Source organism: Rhinolophus ferrumequinum, chromosome 13 (genome assembly GCF_004115265.2).
Source record: "Rhinolophus ferrumequinum isolate MPI-CBG mRhiFer1 chromosome 13, mRhiFer1_v1.p, whole genome shotgun sequence".
NCBI lineage: Eukaryota > Metazoa > Chordata > Mammalia > Chiroptera > Rhinolophidae > Rhinolophus > Rhinolophus ferrumequinum.
Genome location: NC_046296.1, coordinates 64,750,105 through 64,771,149, shown reverse-complemented (window position 1 = coordinate 64,771,149; position 21,045 = coordinate 64,750,105). Strand labels below are relative to the sequence as shown.

Genomic DNA, 21,045 nt, shown 5'->3' with positions numbered 1-21,045 from the left:
TGTCTACATGTACACAGTCCTGCTGAAACGCTCACGCTCGCCAAGCATGTCCAGAGCGAGGACACTGTCAGCAGTCCCCGGCCTCGAGAGGAAAGCCAGCAGGGGCTGCCCAGAGCGAGGAGGCAGAGGAACAGGACTGGAAAAGCCGCTGCAGCTCAGAGGTTAGGGGACCCCTGAATACTTGGCGTTTTAGATAAATACGTTGATTTTTTATTCCTATTTTAAATCGTTTCACACATGGTCTTAATTTCAGGTTGTTTGAAATTTTTCTTTGAAAGCAAGAGGTTTAATATATAAATCTGGATGCTGCTCACGAGATTCCTGTATGGCAGACAAGCCAAGTACTGTTAGTCCGATCTTACAGGTCACTCACTCATTGACTGATTTATTCCAACATTTACTGAGCACTTTTTCTGTGCCAGGCATGGTGCAAGGCGCTGGGTATAACAATGATTAAGACAAACCCCTCAAGGAGCTCACAGTCTAACGGTAAACTACTGAGTAAACTGAGGCACAGAGTGGTAAATGACTTACCCAGTGAGGTAGAATTAGCTAGGTACTTGGAAATGGGGGACTAGAGCTGGAGAGATGGCAGGGTACGACTAACTCATCACAAGGAAAACTCTTCTGATTGAAGAGCAAGGCTGCATACAGAAACATGTTACAAAATTTGCTGGCAAAGAGGTTAAAATAGTTTACAATTTTCACCATGATAGAATACATGTCTCATGATCTATTAAGTCACTACATGATAGCATTTCCACACTTGCCCCTACAGGCCACCAGTGCTCAGACGTAATGGCTGTAGGTGGCTCAAATCCAATTCTAACACTGGGAAGCATACAGAAATTCTTTAATTAAATCCATGACCTTTAAATGGATAGCATATTTATGATACTTCTACATGTAGAAGTTCGGAAAAAACTCTCCCCTAACCCTCATTCTGAGGATTCTAATAAGTTATAGACACCACAGAAATTAGAGAATTGGTGTTACTTTCCATATATACATTATTTGGCTGTACAATGGTGACAAGTTTCACTCCGACGTATTTCGTAAGTCATTTAAACATTATACAGATAGATACAAAGATATCACAATTAGATGCATGTGCACACCCACCAATATACAACAGCTACCTGCAGACATGAACCATGTAAGGCAATTTCTTTTGTGATAACGACACGAACTTTGAAGGAAGGACAGAGTCCACGAAGAATTGTCCATTTCAGGCCTGAGCGTTTGTTTCAGTGATACTCTGTTATCTATTTATTCCTGTAGGTCGGATGTCTGTGTCACTGACAGAAAGCAGTGAATCATTATAAAGAGTTGTTTTCGAATGCAAAACCGTAACCATCCAGGGCTCTACGTGGTGAACTACTCAAAGGCGCTGCTGGCCTTCATCCGCGACTGCCTGGAAACGAGGGAACTTCACGGGTGGTTTATTGCTCTGAGAATCAAACGTGATGCATAATTCTTCCACACAGGATGTCCCCATACACTCAATACACGAATTCTCAACTCTTATTAGTTGCCTACTTCAAGCAATTCTTCACTTTGTTGTGGAGGATTTTCTTCTGCAAAATTACAAACATGAAAGAAATTCTTCTAAGACAGGGTGTAAAAGGCAACCACGCAACAGTACAACTCAACTGCTTAAAAAGAAAACTGAAGATCCCTGGTCAAGAACTGTATTCTCATGCCAATGGCATAAAGCTAATGTTTTGCATCTCACAAGAAACTGAAACTCAAACACGTACCTGGCAGCCCCCGTCAGAGCATGCAGGAGGCCTTCTCTGCAGAGACCACCACCAGCTGGCACCATGATGTGACCAACTGCAATTCTAAGTTTTCACTCGTATCAAAACCATGTGGAATTCAACTGTCCAGTTGTTAGAAATATTCTAAACCCTATTACGAATTACCTTGTAATTTTTTTAACTCCCGTTTTTGTGGCTAGGCCACAATACACATATATATTTTAAAAATCATGAGAATCTTCAATTTTCCCAAGCACAAATCCGGTGTTTACCTTGATCGGGGTCTTCTGGGTGTTTGGTTTTAGATGAAGAGGCCCCTGCACCGTCAGACACTCTGCTCCCCGAGTGATCCTGCTCCACTTCACACAGATAAACATCGATGGGCCCTTTGGTGCTCCGGATGTGGACGGTGATGGAGTCCTAGAAAGACATCGAATGTCAGGAGGAACGACAGAATTCAGGGATCGTATGTTTTCACCTATCAGAAATGCAGACGTTTCAAGGGACATTTCTGAAAATTTAAATTCAGGTACTTTACTGTCGTGTACTTGGGAAAATCTTGTAGTTAGCTTTAGTCACATTAAACCACTGGCCAATACCCGTTCTTCAAACAGCGACTTGATCACAGAACAATGGTTTCAGAGCCATAACGTGAATACCTCAGTACTAAGAGCCCAGCTTTCTCTACTCAGGGAGCTGGCTGACCCCTTCAAGGAATCTGTACTTGAGTTTAAAAAATCCGTGTTTTGATGACAAGGAAATCTAAAATATAAAACCCTGCAGTCTCACACGTAAGGGTGTGTATGTTTAGATTTCCAGACCACTGACAAGGTAGTGAGCTAACTGAAAGGACCATTCTTTCATCCACTTGAAAAAGTAAGAGAATGAAGTCAAGACAAACTATACGCTGTGTAAATTAAAACACTAAAATCCGTACTGGGTGCTTCCACTGCGAATTATGCTAAATCCTTAAGGAGCAGTTCTAGTTATGATTCCTGTTTTGACTGGGAGTAGGTTCAACTATAACAGTCTGTTTTCTTCCCTTTTGTGCGGTCAGGCCTGGGCCGGGTACCAGACACCACTGCTCCCTCCTGGCGAGTTCGGTGAGACTCAGCACATCCGCCTCAGAACCCCATGCGCCATCCTTGCCATAGCTTCCTGGCGCCACACAGGTAGACTGGAGAACAACTGCACACAGCTTCTAGGTGCAGGGCAGGCCTGGTCTGAATGGTATACACTGTACAACTCAACAACCATTTCTAAACAATAAAGGAAACCAACAGGCTGCTCAGAACTGACAGCCAGCTGCGGACTTCATATTCCACAAACCCGGGCTGGCAAACGTCTTCTGAAAAGGGTGAGATAGGAAAGATTTTTGGCTTCGTCGGCCATACCAACTGTCACAGCGACACAACTCTGCTGTTATAGAGGGAGTCAGCTACAGACAGTACCGTGTTTCCCCGAAAATAAGACCTAGCTGGACAATCAGCTCTAATGCATCTTGTGGAGCAGAAATTAGCGTTACGACCCAATATTGTAACACTATATTGTATTATATATTACATTACACCGGGTCTTTTATTAATTTTTGCTCCACAAGACGCATTAGAGCTGATGGTCCGGCGAGGTCTTATGTTCGGGGAAACAGGGTACGTGAACATGGACATGTGGCTGTGTCCCAACAGGATGTTACCGAAACCCAGCAGGCGGGCTCTGACGCGGAGGCCATTCTCGCCACCCTGCTGCCCCCCCACCAGATCTGTGGGCTCTGTGTGGAGTCGGACCCCACTGAACACAGTGTGCTCGCACCACTCCCCGCTGCCGAGAAAGGCTGCGCAGAGGGCCCACGTGCACTGCTTCTAAATGGGACTCTCCGAAGCGGCTCACAGCTCAGGGAAAAACCCCCAAACCCCATAGTCACTGCAGGAGGGACTCTCATGCCCCCAATGAGGATGTATTGAAAAACTAGTGGTTAATTATTTTTGTTTAAAGTTTAAATACCTGTGAAATGACTCAAATTAAATATAAATGTTTCTTAGGAGACTTGGACTATCTAAATCCAAATGAACAAGGCAACATCACCAAGAAGTCACAAACTGAGTGTGACTGGAGTCAAAGGAGGCTGGTCCTTAGTCGATGTGTGACAGTGTCGTGTACCATGGGCTGTGGCCTGGCCAGTGGGCTGCGGGGTTACAGGAAGGGGGTGTGTGCGTATCTTCACCCTGAGGGAGCCAAGTCCCCACCGCACTGACGACACCGATGGCCACGAGCAGCGATGGCTCCATCAGGCGGTCAGAACTGGTGATCTGCCCCAGGAACGGCCACAGCTCTCGGTCCCGACTCCATCCTTACCCAGCGACCTTCTGATGACAATTATCTTTCAATACAAACTTTCCTGCAAGGGAAAGAGTGCACTAAGCAGCTAGCACCTGCTGTGAATACTTTCATTTCCAGAACAATTTTACTTTTCACCCTAAATGGAGTGTCCTAGTTTATTCCTGGGTCTTTTCTGGGTGTGGTCGCTGAGTTACTCTCTGGGGCCTTGGCTGACTAGATCTTCCTGCTGGAACTTCAAGATGGAGGCCAGTACTTGGTGCTTCCTCTGAGAGGCAGTGCAGCACAATGGTTAAGAACAGGCCGAAGCCAAACTATCTGGGTTTGAATTCGGATTCTGTCTCTTACTGTGTAATCGTGAGGAAGTTAATGAATCTTTCTGTGCTTGAGGTTCGTCACCTCTAAGAGGATACCAACCAGGAGCACTTCGCTTGCTGTTATTCAAAACGAGGTAAAACGTGTCCAGTGCCGTGAGCAGTACCCGGCGTGCAGCTACGTACATACGTGCACGGAAGGGTTCAAGGTACAGAGCGTGTGGTAAGGGCAGCCTCAGCAGCTGGCCCGCCTCTTCTGTACATCTTCTGACAAATGCAGGGCTACCTACTTCTCTGGGAGCTGGAACATCCAGTCTGGTTTCTGCTGGAGCTTTCACTGCAATAACAATCTGTTCATGGAAGGCTTGAATACTGTGAATATCTTGATACGTCACATATGCTAGTGTAAAAATCAGTCAAGGATCTCTAAGCAGAGTGCTGCTTATTGGGGAGGGAACTGATCTCCTGTAATACAGGAATGCAAGTGTAATTTTAGAATAGCTTTAGTTTTTATGGGATACAAATTATTAAGGAAAGCAGCTGGTAAAAAATTTCCATATATAATTCTTATTTCATGAACAATTCTGAAGATTTCACAGAGCTTTCAAATATTTATAACTCCATTTAAAGAGTTCCTTTAGACTGTACTATTGTGACCACGACGACAATTTCTGGAGAAAACTATTAATGAAATGTGAGTCCCTGACGCAAACACAACTCAGGACGATATTAAATCCACCCACCAAACCCCCATTCCCTATTCATTGCTAAATCTCACTATGAGAATCTCTGGGGAAAAATACTCAGTCTTTTGGTGAGAACCCCCTAAAAGGCATGGTGGGAAAAAATCTGTAAAGAGCAGAAATAACTTAGAGAATAAGAGTTTCAGGACTATCTCCTTCCTACTCATGAAATGTCCCTCATCCCAAATTCTTGTCCAGCTCACTACCCGAATTTTTGCACTTGTTTTATTGTGTTGTCTAAAATTTACCAATTACGTGTTTTATTGGGTTTCCCCAGCAGTCTTTTTTTTACTCCACAGAACTTTTGATTGATTGTAGTAATGTTGGCATTTATTCTCCCTTTAATACCTGTATTGTGGAAAGAGGAGTTCTGACTGATGAAGAGTTTAAGTAAATTGGGAACATGGGACAGCTCAGAATCAGTGACGCCTCACAAGGGGCTGCAAGGGGAACCGCACAGCAAACGGTCTAGGGGACCCAGGAGAAGACTGGCTACAGAGACAAGTTTCCTGCTCCAGTGCCGAGACACAGCTTCAGAGCTGCACTGGGCTCTGTAAGCTAGAAAGGCAGTTTAACTGCCGTTTCAGTGGCCATTCATTCTGTTTCAGAAATAAAATCTAGTTAACAAATTAGGGAAAACATGAATTTCACAAAAGCAACAAATATTTTAACACCTTTACAGTACTCAGACGACAAAAATGAACAAGAATGCCCCCCTAATTTAGTTTTAAAAGCAAATGCTGACTTGGTATGTTACTGCACTGCTGAGATCAGGACGCAGCACTGAACTTGAACAGATGCCACACCAAGGAGCTCCAGGCTGTGATGTGCCCTCGGAGTGTATTTGAGGCTCTGTTACTAAACCTTGACTTAAACTCATGAAGGCCTTGTTTTGTTTCTTAAACATGTTAATTACATCCCTGAGCTGACTCTATTGTTCAAAGTGACTGCTTTGGAAGGAGACATCGGTTAAAGGATATCTTTCATTTTCTTTGTCATCTGTTAACTCGAACAACTGCTGGGCACAGTCCTTAATCAACTCGTCCAGAGCATCTTCCATCGCTGACAAGTCAGAAAGTTCCTCCTGCAGCTTCTTCTGTTGGGGCACTGCTCCAAAATTGCTGAGATCAGATCCTCTTGAAAAGGATTAAAGAAAAAGACCACCATGAATAACATCTCAGAGATTACAGACAAATACAGGTTGTTACTGGAACTTCTCCATATGTCACTATGAGCTGTTTCTCACCAGACAGACAGAAAATAGGTGTTTTGACTTTCCTTCTGCTCTCCCACAATCCCAGGTAACCAGGACTCTTCCTGGGTCTTGTCCCCTTTTCTAGTCCCTTACATAGGGACTTTCAAAAACCCACATCATAACCCTATGGCAATTAGCAGGGGCAGGGAAAGCTTAATGAAGTGATCGTTGAACTAAGAGCTAAGAGTCAGTAACGCCCAGTTTCAGCCCCAGCTCTACTACTGACTGCATGACTTTTGACAAGTTAAATTTTATAGACTCCTTTTCTAATAAGAAGTCACATCTTGCTTTGTTTTATATTGTTAAAACATTGCTAATATCCAGTTTGTTGTTTTGTCCTTTAATGAGAAGGGGGAAAAAAGCCATGAAAAGGTTGAAACCAACTCACATCCACCGAATATGGTTCTTAGATTTTTTTTCAACCAGGTCGATTCCATCTAAGACATTGGTGATGTCATATACTCTGCGTTTTCGTACTCCCAGTTTTGTTGCAACCTTGTTTAAATCAAGAATACCCCCAGGAGCATTTCTGACAAGATCCATAAATTTTCGAGTTAAATAAACCAGTGATACATCAAAACGAGGTCTCTTCACTTTTAGAGCTTCTGGGAAACAAAACAAACACATTTGTAAAATTTTAAATAGCACGTCTTTCTCAACTCATTAAAAAAATCATTTCTTTTCTCTTGGTTAGTAAGCACAGACACATACAGAAACTACACACTGACCAACTCATAGCTAATTTTTATGAAATAGATTTCTCAAACTGGGTAAAAGTTCATTAGCCTATCCCAGGCAGGCAAAGGCTTTAGACTTAAAGGAGTATTTGAAATATGAAACCAGTGTTCACTGAACATGTGAATTTTTAGAGGCCAGCTGCATCTTATCAGACAAGAAGTGGAGAGTTTGCATGTGTATCCACACCACTCTGAGGAATAGAATTAGAAACGGTTTTTAAAATTACATCTCTCATTTGGTCTTAAAGAAATTCTTTATAAAGCAAAGGCAGAGACTGGGCTTTTTTTTTTTTTTAAATGTTTCAAATATTTCTGTACATGTCATAGTGTAACTGTCTGATGGAGTTTTTGAAAAAGCTCAAATTGGTCTTCCAATAGGACAATTATACCTCAAGGAAAAGTGGCATATCTATTTTTTTAAATATTCACTACCCTCTATTAACGGACAAGCAAATGAAGGGGGATAATCTCTTTAATTCACTTACTCCCCTAATATGACAACTTTGGTTTTTCATACACTCCGCCCCCTCCACACACATATATACACGCATGTGTCAATATGTACACAGTTTCTAAAAACAAAAATAGGAACATACTATTTTTTAACATGCTGTTTTTAACTCAACACTGTGAACATCTCGACTTGTCAACAAATGTATTTCTACTAGAAATGTAATGTACGACCTGAGGACAATGGTCAACGCTGCTATGTAACTGAGATAAAAAAGTTGTTAAGTATTGATCTTAAGCATTCTCATCACGAGGAGAGATTTTTTTCTTTGTGTTGTATCTATATGAGATGATGGATGTTGACTAAACCTGTCGTGGTAGTCATTTCACACTATAGATAAATCAAGCCATCATACTGTGTATCTTAAACTTACACAGTGATGTATGTCAATTATTTCTCAATAAAACTGGAAAAGAGGGCATTTTTTCTTAATGGCTACATAATTAACTCCATGGAATAGTTGCCAACGTACCCTAATACTGGAAATTCAGATTGTCTACAACTTTACGGTTTTGCACAATACTTCAACAAATCTCCTTGTAGCTACATTTTTGTATGCATCTTTAATTATTTCTTTTAGATAATTCAGAGATTGGAATTGCTGAGTAGAAGGGCATTTGTAAAGGGATTTTGAGGTGTATCGCTAACCCTGCTACCCAGCTTGTGGACTCTACAATTGTCTGCGTGTATGAGGGCCTCATCTCACGCCTTGCCAGAAGTGAATATTATCATTCTTTTCATCTTTCGCAATTTATACCAAAAAGAAAAGTTCTTACGGTTTGGTGTGCAGAGGAAATAAATGTACAAATAACTTAATTGTCCTTCTAGTGTGGAGTATGTGATTTCTCTTTTTCTCTTCCTCCACAGCATACCACAGACGGTATGTTTCAAAAGAAACAATCATCCTATCGTCAATCAGAAAGGCCCTTTTCCAGAACCTCTGCAACGTCATGATTCAGTTTAAAGACCGCTGGTAGTTATTCCAAGAACAAAGGTACCAATTTTACAACGTAAATGTCTTCTTTGTCGAGACCGTTCCTATACTTAAGATTAAACAGCATTAAATAGGAATTAATTTTTTTTAATTGGAGGTACAAGAAAGCTACAATTCTACAACAAACCTTGGAAGATTACAAATGAGAAATTCTAACTCTAAAAAGCATGCATTTAATTATACTAAATATACTAACAAGGCATGGTCCTATAAGCTTAGAATATTCCTATCATGTTAGTCATTTTACAAAGAACAGATATTAACTGAACACCTATAACGTGATGGTTGCTGAAGGGACATAATGATTAAAAAGGTCTTCCCACTAAAGGCGTTGCACAGTCTTTAAGGAACTCTGTAACAATACGCTGAGATAAGTGCGAAGAGAGGTATTCAAAGTCACTTGAGAAGATGAAATAAAACCTTAACTGGAGTGGGAAACAGGGAAGGCACCCTACCGGGAGAATGCTGGGAACAGAGAATTGAGAGGTGAAGAGGAAAAAGGTGTTCTCCTACTTTGATGGCGGGCCAGAGCCCTAAATGAGGCAGAGGGAACCACAGGTCAAAAGCCAGAGCAGCATCTGAGGACCCAGTGTACGCAGGGAGCCCACAGCTAGTGGGTGGGTGGCATGGGTGGGCAGCAGGGTGCTGGAGGACGAGGCTGCAAAGTGAAGCAAGAAACAGCCTCCAGGGTCTTGTCTTATTGTCTGTCCTTCCATGAGGCCTTGTTTCTTTTAAGCATAAGAGACAGCTTATAAATGTAACACAAATAAGTAGAACCAAGTAAATGGCGAGTCAGTTTCCTCTCCTAGGTAACAGCATCACTGAGGAATTTCAGGGAGAGTGATACCACCCTCCCGTTTCTCTATTAGAAAAATCACACTGGCCGCAGATGGGAAGAGGCTAGGGGGTGAAGTGGCCGGGAGCAGGCCACCTACTTAGGAGACTGTCCCACTGCTTCCGTTTGCGAGCGATCGTGAGAACCTAAACCAGAAGCAGTGAGTCTATGACAGTGGTTAAGACTGTCGGCTCACGTCAGGAAGGCGTGGGGCTGAACCCTGACTGAGCAAGTTCCTTAACCTCACTGGGCCTCAGTTTCCTCATCTATAAAATATGAATAATAATCCATACCTACAATTTGAAGGGTTGTTGGGACAGTCCATATAAAGAGCCTAATACAGGGCCAGGCACTGTATGAGCTCAATAAATGTTAGACATTACTCCAAGTCGGTGGTAGAGGACAGACGAAGGAACGCTTCAAATGTAAAACTTGGGGACCAACTATGGGTGAGATTGGCAAGGCAGAGGAAAAATTAATGGTTGGTATTAAGATTCGGTATCGGCATACACGCACTACATAGTCGATGAGATTAGGACCCAATTAAGGGAGAGTTACGTATGGGGCGATCTGTCACAGCGATTTCTAGGACAGGGAACTAAAGCAACTGATTTTCCATTTCCTTCAACTGACTGAACACAGATCCACAGCAGGAGCCAAAGGAAGTCAAAGGAAACCAGGAGGGCAAGAGACTGTCCTCCTGTTTGTTGTCAAACGGCTTTCAATTCTGCTGACAGTACAGTAACTGCCCTCACGGGGCGCTGGGGAAATACCCTTCAACACAGACCATTCTATTTTTAAAATAACGTTTCCAAAGCAACAGAGAATAAATGCATTTGAGCACACGATTCAGCCCACAACCTCAGGAAATTCTAAGCTTTACATTTCAGTGTACAAATAAATATTTCATTTCAGTTTCTCATCAACTTATCTACATTTAAAATAAATCATATAAATCATTCAAACTACTGATAATTTAACAAAGGAACAAAGAAAGTTCAAACTACAAAATCTAAAACCTATTCAGGAATCAACTTACTTCTCATGGATACATATTGTACATTATCTTCTAAATTAATCCTTATTTTTGATGGCTGAAAAAAATAAGATACAGAAATTTAACTTAGTAATTTAAAAACAATGCAAATGAACAGCATTTTACTGGACAATATGCAGGTCTTTTTTTCACCATGGGATAATAATGTGGGTGTGAGAAAACCAGTCCTTCTCCCAAATTATGTTTACTCTAAGTGTGATCAGATCTGATGATGTTCATAGATTTAAATTTCTAAGGTAGTGAAAGAGAGAAAGGGGTGGGGAAGGACTGCTGAGGGAGAGAAAATATGAATATGAGACTGTATTACTGAATAGGCATTAATTTATTGATGCATCAGGAACTGAGGATAAAATACAAATCTGATTAGGACACTGTCCCTGACTCTGGAAAGCTCAGTGGAGGTGTAAGATATGCTCATAAATGCTCACCTCTTGCTATTTAAGTGTTAAGTGTCTCCAAAAAATTTGCCCACAAACTTTCACAGGCAGCTGTAAAATGTAAAAAGAGTAACATTTCTCATGCTGGGAAATAACGCATGCTACACAACTAGACACTCTGGTATTTAGGTTTATTGACAAGCTTCTTTTAAATCCCTGAAACAAGCAGGAAATTGGTAGTAGCTGCTCACGATTTCATCAGCTGATCAGAGGCTATGAAAGTTTACATTAACTGGTAGGAACACTTGCAATACGTTTAGAAACTTTTGTTTTTGCAAAAAATAAAGAAAATCTTTAGATAAAGCCAGGTAAACAGAAAGCCGTATTAGCCTCGTGCTTAGAACCTCAAGTATAGTGGTGTCATGTGCCTCCAGATAGGCTGTGATCTGGTTTAGCTCTTGTCTAAGTGAAAAAACTGGCCCCCAAACTGGCTGTAGCAAAACTGGGGTAAGTGAATTCCACAAGGTACTGTAAGAGAAGAATCAGCAGGACTACCACGGATGCCCCCAGAAATGGAAATCGCAGGATTCACAGGGAGGGGACCCCCAGCTGAACTTTGAACGACAAGCCTTGACGGGCATGCTAGAACCACACTCCACCTGGAGGACCATGAAAGTCACGCTAAGGAGTTTAGACGTCATGGCATAACCCCTGGAGACTCACCACCGATTTCCGAACAAGAATACCACATATTCAAGCTCATGGTTTAGGAATCTACATGTGGGAGAAATACAGCAAAGACTAGGGAATGGGGAAGCCTGAAGGTGAGGTGAGCAGCTAAGAAGCTCTTATCAGTGTTACAAATCCTTGGCACAGTGATTTCCAGATCGTCTATGACAAGATGATAGTATATTAGCAAGTTAGCTTGATATGAAATAATGCCACTGAAATAGAACTCGGCTGTAAAATTAATTTAGTTGTTAGAATTTAAAGGAAAACATAGACCGGCTGGGCTGTGCAAAACCAGGGTTGGAAATGCTTGTCTTGGGGGCAGGGACTAGGTCTGGCTAGCAGCGACTTGCAAACATGGCATCCCACAGCGAAACACCAAAGGGGAGTCCTGTTAAAAAGAGTCAAACACAGGACGAGTATGACCGACTGTTATTGCTATTTTCACATTTAACCCTTCTGCTGATGTACTATGAGACTGTAACTACCGTAGCAAGATTCTTGAATGAAAAAAATCCATCCTCATCACAATGACTTGAAACACAAACATTCTAAATTATTTTATATATATATATATCCTCCACCCCCATACTCTGATTCAAGCCATTGCTCTGTCTACTTGTGCAGGATGCAGCTCCCTGGCCCAAGGTGGTATTATGAGCCTTGTGCTCCACTGGGCTGAGGCAGTCGGTCAGCCGCTCACGGCAGCCCAGCTCCAGGTTGAGTCATTGTTCACAATCTTAGCTGCAGAGGGCGCAGCTCACTGTCCCATGTGGGAATCGAACCGGCGACCTTGGTGTTAGGAGCACAGCGCTCCAACCACCTGAGCCACCGGGCTGCCCCTATTACATATATATTAAGGTCTGTTTATGAGTTTTCTCCTCAGCCCACGATCTGTTACTTATGTATCTGCAGCATACTCCTTCAATGACTATAAACTTGACTCCCGTGGCGGCAGCCGGCGAACGCACAGAGAGCACGGAGCAGCTCATCGGTGCCTTAAGGCTGCAAAGACTTCCCTCCATGAGTTGGAGCAGCTGCGCCAAGTCCTACTGGCACAGTACTTCCTGGTTCCCGGACAGGCCGCCTCACTCTCTGCTCTCCACACGTCCTAGAAGGGCACCTTTTCTGCTCTACAGCCCCTTCCCTCTTGTCTCTTCACCTAGACTGTTGCTATTGACAGGTTGGCACAGGGGAATACCCCAATGAGGCATAACAACAGAAGTATGACTTTCTTTTCCCTGGACTCTGTGCTGCACGTTGGCTATACTGAGATCTGTGGGAACACAGGCTCCCACAGTATCCACTCATTTGTTTTTCTTTGAATATGAAAACACCATCTCTTTAGCTTGGAGGAATCACAGTAGCATCGTGGCCCCTCGGGGGCAGGCATCCCCATATGCATAAATCCTATGGGTCTACAATTCTGGAGATTTCCAAGTGCCCGCAGGAATGACACAGTCACCTCCTTTATATTCAAAGTAGTTCTGGCTTAAGGCTGGGTTGGCACTACTCCTTATGTGACCTCTTAGACGCGAGGCGATCCCAACCTTCTGTAACACGTGTAGTGGGATAACTTTATTGCCCATTTTCCAAGCTATTGTGAAAATTAAACGAGAAATTCTGTAAACTGGAAAGCCCTATGCAAGCACATATTATTGTTTTCCTTTTCGAACCAGAACAGTGCCTGGCACATTCAGGCGCGTGGTAAATATTTGTTAAACTCATGTATAGAAATTGACATAGTTTCTAGTAACATGTCACAGATGACCAACAGACAAATAACTCAGCACCATAAAACAATGAGTATCTACAGACACAAGACCCCAGGGTGAAGACACCCGCCTGGGTACACCATTCATAAGGATCACTGAAGAATACGAGGCCTCGTTTTCTGCTTTCTAGCGTATCATCTGGAGAGATCCAGCCTGACAAGCCTGGCAAGCCTTTCCAACTGGAACTTTGTGAACTGCATTCAACAGGTAGGCTAGATTTTCTGGGAGTAGGTGGGACTAGATAGGATCTCTCCTGAAGTGACTTTACAATCAGAATGTTTCCTCACACATTAGTGAGTTATTATAAAAAAATAAAAAATAAATGAAAAGCCACCGTGCACGTGGCCCCAAGTCAGTTGGGCCCCTCAGATCAGAGCAGTGCCCCTCACCTCTGCAGGGAGACTGATGGAGCTCTCCACCCTTGTATGGCCCCTTGAATGGAGGAGAAACGGGGCCGGAGGTGGAGTGGGGGAACAACGGAGTCTCCCACTCATCAAGGTGGAGTCTCCCAACAGGAGACTGATCCTGTGGGCTCCTGGCAGGGATACCCATTTTCTTTTTATCTTGAAACAATGTCAGTCGTTGGAAAAGGTGCAGGAATAGTACTAAGAATTGCCAGATAGTCTTCGCCAAAATCGCCCAAATGTTCATCTTTTATTACATTCATGTTATCATTTTCCTCTCTCTACACACACACTTTTATTTTCCCCTGAATCATTTGAGGGTACGGTGCAGGCCCCTAGATCAGTGTGTAACTCCAGGGCATTCCCTTATATCAAAACAAGCACAGGATAATTACTAAAACGTCGGTTCAAGACTAAGCAGTCTTGAAAAGACTGTCAGTAGAAATCGGGGCTGTGAGGACACTCACTGCCAGTGAGGGTTCAAAAGGAAGGAAGGGAGGAACATGCTAGAAACTGGAAGAAGGGGGAGCCTGGTTATGCTAAGACAGAGCACTTAGCAACACTGCCAGCTGCAGTATGTGGAAAGTAGAAGATGTTAACGGGCTGCGTGATCTAACTAAGGCGACTTCCTCGCAGAGGGCTGGCGCTGGCACCTGGCTTCTCCTTGCCGCTCACAGTAAAATGTGGGAGAGAGAAATTGAGGGAATAACTGTTAAACCAAAAGGAGTCAGGACTTAGTAGCTTTAAAAACTCTCAGCATCTCCAGAAGCTAAAAATCAACGACTTCTGAGAAAAGACCAAATCAAAGGCCCTGCCAGAACAGTCTGAAGATGAAGGTGAGGGTGTGACTACAACTTTCGTTAACACCTCCCGACATCAAAGATGGTACCTCAGAATACGATTCGGTCACACAAAAGGCCCTTGAAAGAGATTAAGGATGAGCGCCTGGCAGGTCTAGGAAGCTTCAGGTCACTGTCACTCAGCCATCCCAGCAGGAGCCCAAGGCACAGAGGGTTTAGCTGAAGAACTCTGTGAGTGGGACTCCTGTCTACTACTGAGTCAACCACAAGATTCACAGGAGTGAATTCTACAGTTTTCGGGAGAATTGTATCAGCAAAAACACTGCCAGCGTGGACTAAAAGCGACAGGGACAGTTTACATTCCCTAAAAATTCCACAGACAGGAAGCAGGCTGAAAAAACTACTGAGCTACAACAATATTACCTATCGTGAAAAGGAAAGGAAAACTCAGACTGTGGAACCAAGAGCCCAGAGTGTGGAGCTGGGAGCATGGAGAATTATGCCCAGGCCTTGAGACCTAATCAGGAAATGCGAACATTTACCAGGCTGGATTGCAGCACTGCTGTGGACCAGTTACTGCTCCGCGACTCTTGCTTTCCTCTTTTATGAACAGGCACGTGTGGAGCCGTGATCCTATGTCTGCTGCACTAGTCTACGCTGTATGTTGTGTATGGGGTCAGATAACTTGTGTTTAGTTTCACATCTAAAGATGTGGAGAAACAGTACTTACAGAAATACACCTGAGCAGCCTGGGTTCTCATTTTAGTCCATGAGTATAAAGTCTGTTACTTTAAGGCTCAAACTGTTGCCGATTAGGCCTTTTCAAAGTGGCTCCTGCACTTTGAAATAAGGACACTTGGTTTTTACCTTTTCAGCACCTTTAGGATGCGTCTTCAGAGGAACGCTCCCGTAAATTTCTATGTGACTAACCTGCCCAGATGCCAGCAGAGATGATGCTGCTTCTAGTTCCTGCAACCCACAACTGCGGGGGCAGCATCAACGTTTCTATCACTGAGAGGTCACTTGCAGGTGATTTCCCTGAGCGGATACCAAGGGAGCGCCTAGTACCAGTCACATCTCAGGACTAGACTACCTAAGAGTCTTTCCCTTTCAATCCTCAAATCTGCCTCTCATTTGTTCAGGTTTATTATATAGCCTTGGAAAGGAACAGAGAAGGCAGAGGCCTCCAAAATCACTACGGATGACAGCAGCCTAAGAACCAGCAGCTTCTGATGTGCAAGTCAGCACATTCCATGCTATTTTACTACCGTTCCTAGTCCTACATCTAAAGACCAATGCTTCTAAATCTGAGATTTCAAAGAAAAAGAAGAGACTAAAAAGTGAGTTTTGGAAACTAAAATCTTAAGCACTGTCTTTAAATTAGTTAAAAATTTCTCTATATGGATGCCTCTTTGTACCGACTGCCTGTTTTGGAGAATAACATCCCTTTAAGAGCCCTCTGAAAACATACCTTTCTCCAAGGTGATTACATTCATTTAAATGTTCCTTAACTGAAAAATAATACTATATTATATACTGCTAATAATACTAAAAACATACTACCTTCAAACAATACTATTTTCTCCCTTCTCAGTTTGCAAGCCATTTACGTAATGGGAACATCAAACAGTCAGGTATATAACTAATCTTTGCACAGCAATAGACTTCTATGTATTTAATTATTAAATACTTCCAATCATTAGCCAATTAAAAAACACAGACATAGGTATTCGAATCACCATTTTATCCAAAAGAATGTGAAAATCTGAAAAATTTAGCAACTATAAGCAGTTCAGGAAAGATAAACCCAGGGGCCTGATTAAGAAGTTTCGAATCTAACCTGACAGCACTAGGGAACCACAATAGAGTCTTTAAGCCAAATGAAATGATCATAAATATGCTGTAAAAAGACCACACGGTTAGTTGCTGTGTGGAGAATATACAGAAAAGTTGGGGGCAAAACCAGAAGCAGGAAAGGTGGTTAGTAAGACATTGCAACAATCTGAAAGATAGATGGTTAAAAGTGGCAAGTACTGGGGATTAATTTTAATTGGATTAGAAAGATGGAGGGAGTCAGTTTCAAAAAAAGAAAAGGCAAGAATGATGCTTAGGATAGGTGTTTGGACAATACGGTGGGTGGGTGTGTTACCATTTATTAAGCTAGGAAACAGCAAAGTTGTTTCTTGCTTAGGTTAGAAGATAATGAATTCAATTTTGGACATGTGAGTTTCAAATCTAAGTAGAGATATCTAGTAGACAGTTGGAAAGCTCTGAGCTCGATTTATAGATTTGGGAGTTACATCATGACATACAGTATATCGCATCTAATCTAGAGCAACAATAGAGGAAATTAACCTTCAGCTGGAACGAAGCCCAATCTCCCCTTCCATTTTTTTCTGTCTTTCTGAATGGGGAACTGTGGGGTGGGAAATGTGAGATATGGACAAGCTTTTAAATAGTTACAGTTAAGTAGAATGGGAGAGGAAGCCCAAGAGAAAAACGATCGCTTGCAGAGATATACTGAGGGTGAGTGGAAGTAGGAAAACAAGATTTTCTAACGCAAAGTTGAGCAACTTTCTCCAACAGTGCTCCGTAGCCCCAAGGTAAAAGCCAAGAAGGCTGACACATTTGAGAGGACGTGTTGAAAGAAGGCAACAGAGTTTAAGCGAATGACCAGGTTGGTTCATAGTAGTACATAATGGGCAGTGCAAGACCAGAGGAGACAGGGGAGCAGCCACGGCCCAGCCCTGGGCGAGCTCATAATTCAGAAGACACTCAGTGCGGCTTCCCCAGTGAGGGAAAGGGGCGGCTAGCCTGAGACGCGAGCCGCCCGGACCCGATCCCACCCCACCCCGCCCCCGGCCAGGACCCCAGGCGCGCAGGACTCAGGCTGGCCCGGGGACTTACCAGCAGGCCCTCCACGTTGATGGGGTCTCGGCACCGGCGGCGCACCGTCTCCTCTGCCGGGTCCACGAGCAGGCTGGGCAGCTTCCGCGCCGGCCGCTGCTGACTCATGCTGCCCGGCCAGCGGCCCCTCGCCCTCGCACCCCGCGAGCTCTCCCGCCTTCTCCTGCTCGGGTCGGACGCCGCTCCCAACGCTTTGGTTCCCGGAGCCCAGACCTGGGCTTGTGGCCTGCTCGGAGGTGCACTGGGCTAGTCTGGGCCGGAGACGAACGCGCCACTGTCCAACGGCCCCGGGAAGTAGCACGCAGACTGCAGGAGCGCAGGGAGACCCACGATTCTCAAGACGCCATGCCCGCCATCTTTCCGCATGCGCAGTGCGCCGCCCCCAGTGCGCATGTCTGGCACAGCGGGAGCGCTCCCACGCAGTAATCCGGTCCTGAGCTGGAGCCCGCGAAACCCTGGGAGGCGGAATCCACGGAGAGGATGGCTAAGGAAAAGGAAGAGGTGGAGCAGGAATCCGGGGGAAGGGAACAGCACGAAAAAAAAAAACAACACAAAAAAACAAAAACAGGCGGCCAGGAAAACCGCATTTGTCCCGCGGAATTCTTGACATGATGACACTAGTAACTGAAGGATCTGAGTGGGCAGAGGTGTTAATTTATTCCTGAGCTCCCTCTGCACATCTCAGGCACTTACCCAGCGTTGATGCTTAGTAAATGTTGGAAACCAAACCGTTGCGGAATTGTTTACTTACATGCTTCTTTCTCTTTCTTTCCTTTTTCTTCCAGTTAAAAGATGCCCTTACCTACCAGAGTCCCTGAGAAGGCAAGCTCTGGACACCAGTAAAGACTGTTTTTAATAAGTAAGGTGTTCATTCATCATTTGCATTCTGCTCAATGTTCTACATACATTTTCTCATGTAAATCTTGTATTAAAACTGATGGATAGGTGTTTTTCTGCCCAATTTACAGATCAGGAAAACAAAGATGAGCAAGATTACAAAAATTACCCCAGGTCCTGGCTAGGCAGTGGTAGAAGCAAGATTTGACTCTACAGTTGATTAATTAATTTGGTATGCCGATTCTTGAGAAGGCGATTGAAAGGTGACTAGATTATCTGCAGCCAGAAATGGGGTCAAGTGAGTGAAAGTGAGGTGTGGGTCAAGACGAAGTTGGCAGGCACTCCAGGCTGAAGACAGCGTGAGCACAGCTGTGGAGGGTTAGGGCAGTGACACCCCCTCCAGACACTTACAACGCCTGTGACTTGGCAGGAAGTTGAGGGAGTTCATGCTCTATGAAGCCAAGGTCACCTGCTGAGAGTAAGGGGAGATGGTAGGATTGGAGATTTGGGAGACATAGCATGCACTCAGTTAATATTTACAAATGGGGAACAATAGAGAAGACTGACTTGCCAAACATAGTAAGACTGCAAAGTCACACTAGACATTACCTCCATCTATGGCTATCTCACATTGTCTCTAATTACATATCCTCCTATGAGAGTTGAAGGATGAAGAGGCATGTGTAAAAGATGGCAGAGGAGAAATGGTGGCAGCAAGGACTGTTCCCCATTAATTTTCTGCATGTAATAATCTGGGTCATAGAACCATAGAGCAGGAAGAGGTCCTGGGGATCAGTTAGTAAAACCCTCTCATTTCACAGGGGATGGAACCCAGAACAGAGAGGTTAAGTGACTTGCCTATGATCAAAAAGATGTTCTCTAGCAGAACTGGTCTTTTTATTTCCAGATCAGTACACGTTTTAGGAAATTGAGATGAGGTGCCAGACCAACACTTACAGGAGAGGAGTGTTGAAGAGTTGGAGGATGCTGAAAAAGGAGGGTGGCATGGAAGAAGGGACAGACATACAGGACTGGAACGCGTCCTGCATCAACCCTTGTTTAGCCCTCACCGGCAAGTAACTTAACCTTTAGGATCTTCAGATTCTATATCTGTAAACCGAGTGTAAACATACCTGCACATCTGTTGTATTAGAGATAATGGGGGTCGAATCCCTGGTGCAAAATCCGTCTTCAATGGTAGCGAGAACTTCAGATTTCCCAGGGGCTGTTTATAATCAAGTCTCAAAGCTTCCGACTCCAGTGACTAAAAGTTGTTGTAAAGTGACAATCAAATGGAACAAAGAGCAGTGCAGTTAACTCTTTGTTCTGAGGTTTTGTTCAGAACTTGACGAGTTTTCAGGGAGTTCCCAGGACGATGCTCGCCCACGAAAGTTTTCATTGGTCCAGGCGCATGGATTCAATTCCCCGCTTAGCAACAGTATTTGCCTCCTGCATCAGAAAGGAAACAAAAAAGTAAACCTGCAGTCAAATGCACCCACAAGGGCAAATCCCCATGAAAGCCTGTCAAAAAAGACCTGTGGGGAAGAGAAGCTACTGCTGTATGCCTCAGTGAACTCCAATGAGAAAGTCACAAAGGGAGGGGAGGGGCAGCTCGGTGGCTTGTCGGCGCTCGCTCCGAGAGGGATTTTCAGCCCTTCCCTCCTGATTCCCGTTGCGCCATGACTTCGCTCGCTCGTTGTCATTGTTCTTGGACTATTATAACTGCTTCCTAATTCATTTGCCTGTCTTTCATCTCTCCACCTACAAGGGATTCTACACTCTCACTGTCAAATGAAACAGCAGCCTTTTTCTTTTCTTTTTTTGAGGGGTGACTATTGACTTTACATTGCCAGAGAAATCTTTCCAAAGCACAGATCTGATGTCATTGCTTCTCTATTTGAAATCTGTCAGTGGACTTCGTATTACACTCCCCTGTACATCGGTCACTTGCGTGCCTGGCTGTGTCCCCCAGCACACTTCTGGAGCGCGGGAGCTGTGTCCCCGGCACTCCGGAGCCCCGACCGCCTTATCACGGTCCAGTCACATTAATCCTCATTCAGTCCCTCAAAAGCTTTCCTTCACTGCTGAGTCTTCTCACAAGATTTCTTTGCCTAGAACATTATCCCTTTGATGCTTCTTCTAGCAAACTCCTCATCCTCATTTTAGACGTCTTTCCCTCAGGAAGCCTTCCCTGAACCCCAGTGAGGCCAGCACGTCAGCCTCCTCCCCGTGTTGTCTGATAAGCTCCTGGACCGATGCCCTTAATAACATTTCGCCATCAATAGGTACATTACATTGTAAATAACCAAATAGCATTTGAAAAAAAATAAAATCTTTACTGTGCTGACTTCGCAGTGTAGAGTGTAGAGCAAAACATGACAACACGAAATATAAAGATAATCTTTTGTCAAACCTTCTAAGGATTCCTTACAATGGATTTTGTTTGATTCAGCATTATCAAATTATTGGTAAATTTCTATTTTTCCTCCTGCTTGAATTTTATGCTAATCGATACTAATTTTCTTGGTATTTCTTAAATATTGTAGGTAGGATTAAATTTTATTTTGGAGAAATAAAACTAATTCTCAGCATTGGGAATTCTCAGAAATTAATTGATATGGAATACACTTCAGGAAAACTTGCACACAAGTTGTCAGATATTTGATAATTTATCTT

The 21,045-nt window shown here is 43.6% G+C and overlaps 1 protein-coding gene across 2 annotated transcripts; it reads right to left on the bottom strand.

Annotated features, from left to right (window-relative positions):
* Positions 1-381: 381 nt before the first annotated feature.
* On the bottom strand, positions 382-17,906 carry E2F6 (E2F transcription factor 6). Of its 2 annotated transcripts, XM_033125122.1 has the most exons (7): positions 17,533-17,906; positions 10,523-10,577; positions 6,795-7,011; positions 6,132-6,287; positions 4,699-4,813; positions 2,033-2,180; positions 382-1,577 (listed from the first exon to the last, which is right to left on the bottom strand). In XM_033125122.1, exons 1-7 carry the CDS (start codon positions 17,638-17,640, stop codon positions 1,528-1,530), a joined length of 849 nt encoding a protein of 282 aa, XP_032981013.1. In that variant the 5' UTR covers positions 17,641-17,906; the 3' UTR covers positions 382-1,527. The 2 variants fall into 2 exon arrangements, with proteins under 2 accessions (XP_032981013.1, XP_032981014.1); XM_033125123.1 differs by lacking the exon at positions 10,523-10,577.
* Positions 17,907-21,045: the final 3,139 nt, after the last annotated feature.